This window comes from Buceros rhinoceros, unplaced genomic scaffold, assembly GCF_000710305.1.
Source record: "Buceros rhinoceros silvestris isolate BGI_N320 unplaced genomic scaffold, ASM71030v1 scaffold36614, whole genome shotgun sequence".
NCBI lineage: Eukaryota > Metazoa > Chordata > Aves > Bucerotiformes > Bucerotidae > Buceros > Buceros rhinoceros.
The window spans coordinates 18647-22379 of NW_010407144.1; the positions used below are offsets into that span (position 1 = coordinate 18647).

A 3733-nucleotide genomic window follows, 5' to 3' on the forward strand; every position below is an offset into this window, starting at 1 on the left:
TTTTTTTTTTACTCTCTGAATAAATTAATTTTATTTTATAAAGTTGGGAGAGACATGTATCTTGAGTTATCAAAGTCTTTGTTAGTCTCTGCCCCCCCCCAGAGTTACTTATTCAGGTGATAAGACATGTATGGATAAAGTGAGTTCACTTTAAGTTAAATTTCTTTTTTTCTTTCAGTGCAATGGTTGGCTCTGTTGCTGGAAATACTTACTCTAACCAGGCTTCAGTGTACAGTCCACCACCTGCTGCTGTTGATGTTGCTGCTTATCAGAATGCTGGAACTAATATGTCCCAGGTGCCAAACTATAACTTAGCATCTACACCTCTGCCACAGACAGCAGGCAGTCAACAAGCACCTCCACAACAATCACAGCCTCCACCACCTCAACAGCCACAGCATAGTTACTCACAGAAGGCTCTGCTATAGGATCCAGGACTTCTAATTCCTAATCTTCTTTCACCTCTGGTAAAGGCAGTTGGCAGTTCTGAGTTTCTTCCTTTAATCTCTTAAACTTTGTTTATCCTCCGCTTAGTAAGAATCTATCTTGGTGAACAAGTTCAATTTGCACTGACTTTTTAGGATTTTTTTTTAATTTTATTTTGCAGGGGAACGGATATATTTAGGACATTTAGTTCCTTTTAAAATGTCTAAAAATTGGTACAGGATTATTTATGTCTGGTAAAATTGGCTAGTCTGTGAAAACTCTACACTTGCAAACTGTTGTGGCATATCTGTTATGTACATATAGCGTGTGATTGCAGTAGTGGCCATTTCGTGTAGCTATGGTGATCATGTGAATATATTTAACACAATGTTTAAAAATAATTTACTTTATTGTTTTATTTTAATCATGAACTGACAGCCATGTTTCATAGTTTTGTCTAGTTTTATGACAGATGTGGTGTCTTTTTTCCAATGCAGGAAAAGCAGTAATTCTGCATATCATGGTTACATTCACAACCTAAAGTCTGTATATGAATTTACAAACTTATCTGAGTCTAGGTTTCATTACTTCTTGAATTCAACACAAGTGTATCATGACTATTAGATGGCTTATTTACCAAAGTAAACTAGTTAACTAGTAAGTGATTTGGGGGGATAACAGCAAATTATGATTCTGCTTCAGATATAATTAATAACTTAAAACTACTATTCAGAGGCTGCTGAACATATTGTGGGACCACACAACTGATCAGGATCTTGCATTTTGTCATGAGAAGCATGTAATGTATTTTTTCAAAGTTGATTTTTACAACGAGAACCAGAACTGTATTCTATGTGTGTTGGTAGAGATTACACCAAAGACAGAGGAATTGAGTTGGAAGAGAAATGATGGCGTTTTAAACTGAAACACGCAACATGAATAACACTACTTTATATCAAGTTGTCTTAGTTAGAACATGGAGAATTATGGACATCTAAATCACTTTGCTGAACAAACCTTCAGGGCTTTATTTTATCTCTTGTGGCCTTGCTTAGCAATTTGTTCTGTTTACTGTTCTTACACAAACACTTCTGCCTTAAACATCTGTTTCGATTTCCAGTTGTACCATTTGAATTTATTAGCCCTTCTATATGAATAGTTGGAGGCATCTTATTTTCATTCATTTTCAAGTTACTCTCTCTTCTGCAGCAACATGCATTAGCCTTTTTTAAACACTTGCATTTCTCTGAACTTAGCCACGTGGCTCTTTAAGGCATGATATTTTATTTCTGTAGCTGAGGTGCTGCAAAAGGAATGTGTTAAAGGAAGGCAGCGGTTTAAATGTGCTTGATCGGAGTTTCTTGTACAAAGACAGCTGTTTCTTTGCATTTGTGTTCAATCTACTAATGCATGTGGTCTCCTCTTTTCCTGCTACTCTAATTCCACTTAGAGCAATACTAGATGGCTTCAACATCAGATCTTTGTTTTCCAGTCTTGTTAGCGTATGTGTCAGAAATTGTTCGCTTTTGTGTACTATAGTGTGATGCTCTGGAATTTAAATGTTGCATTTGTATGTTATGCTATAAGCTGCCCTCAGTTATCCCATACACTCCTGTGTCTGTTCACAGCTACCTTACATGCCTTTGTTTCACTCTTTTAACAGACACTGTTAATGTTCTTCTAATAGTCTGTTAATGCTTTCGGATGACAACTTTGCCTAACTTCTAACTGGGGTGATTACCAAACATGCCCATAGCTGATGCGTTCCAGTTGGGGATGTTCTAGCCAGCTGGCTGGTTTGATACTAGTATTTTCATGTATTGTTTTTCTCCAGAATTCTTAAGCACCATCACAGACTGTCATTACTTCAGTACTTGGTGTCCTCACAAAAGTCTGTGGAATTTGAAAGGAAATACTATATATAAAAAAAAAAACCAACAAAATCCAAGATACTGTGTCTTAGATAATTTTTAATAGTTCAAAGAGGTGATTTGCTTTAGAAAGAGTATGTGTAGCTCTGTATGCTTTAGGTACCTTATTTCAAAATCAGAGAAGCAATGTGTATAGAAAGTATAATTTCTACAGAAACATGAAGATAACTTTTTACTTTGCAGTTCTTGAGCTCTGATTCAGGAAGAAGCTTGAAGCATCAAAATAGTCCAGCTAACATTGACTATGTGTATTCTTAGGTTTTCACAAGTTGTGTCACATGTTCCCTAATAAGGTCCTGTGGAACTATGGTTGTAAGGTCTCCATGCTGAGAAATGACTCAGCAAAAATACCTTTTGTTACTAATTTGTCTTTGCTTTTAAAATCTTTCAAGTTTTCTTTCCTTAACACACAGAAATGCTTGCTCCTGGTTTTTCATTTGAACACTGAAAACTTGTCTTAAGTTTTTCTGCTTTTCAACTTACTTATTTTGGTCATTAATCCATCTTTAAGAAAATTAAAATCACTTTCTATTTGTGTTGATCATGACCAAAACCCACTTTCTAAAATGCAATGCCACTATAAATTCAGCATAATAAAAACTGTGAAAAAAGATGGACGCTTTTCATTTTCCTTCATGCCTTATTTAGAGTGACTGCTCTAAGGTCTCTCCTGTAACAAATTGTGGATGTTAGTTGACTTAGAATCAGTTTTCATTGTCCACAATTGGTGCAGTAGATCACTAGGTTTTTAGGTTCAGAGTCTTAGCGTTTCTGTTGCATCCTACATTTTCCATGTCAGATTAAACTGAATTTGGACCTGTATTGCTTCAAGTTTTTTTTTTCATTTGTCAGAAGATTATTTCATCTTCTTACTTGGTTGTGCCCCATATGGTAGATACTCTGAAGTGGTGCCTCCTCCTACCTTTCTAGATGCTGTCATTACACTAATTCCTTCACTCATGCTGTTGTATCCTCTCTAATTGATAATTTAGCAACTGTATTTCAGTTCACCTCTTTTCTGCTGGTTTAGTATCATGGACCTGGAGATGCCATTGCTGGGGATTTTCTGCTGTGATTGATTTATTCTGAGGTTCCTTGTTTGTGCATTGGTTTGACCAAGTTCGTGTATGTTCTGTCTTACTATGGTATTGAACGTTGGAATATAGGAGAGAGGGGGAAATACATGTACAGCTACTGTATGGGAAAGCTTTTTAGCAAATAAACAAACTCTCAGAAAATTAATCTATTTGAAAGTTAAGAACTCCTGGAAACTATATCATTCACGTTCCAATAGAAGACCTAATTTTTGTATGTCTTGTTTCTTTACATGTAAAGTGTCAATGAAAGGCTAAAATGTTTTCCTAATATTTTGTATA

At 35.7% G+C, this 3733-nt stretch overlaps 1 protein-coding gene across 1 annotated transcript in view; it reads left to right on the top strand.

Moving 5' to 3' along the window:
* STAM (signal transducing adaptor molecule (SH3 domain and ITAM motif) 1) overlaps window positions 1-654 on the top strand; it is a gene marked incomplete at its 5' end in the record, with an annotated part of 13452 nt that extends 12798 nt beyond the window's left edge. The window contains one exon of the mRNA XM_010134382.1: window positions 179-654. Within this exon, the coding sequence (XP_010132684.1) occupies window positions 179-428 (250 nt within the window). The remainder of the gene's footprint in view (window positions 1-178) is intronic.
* Between the last annotated feature and the right edge of the window lie 3079 nt (window positions 655-3733).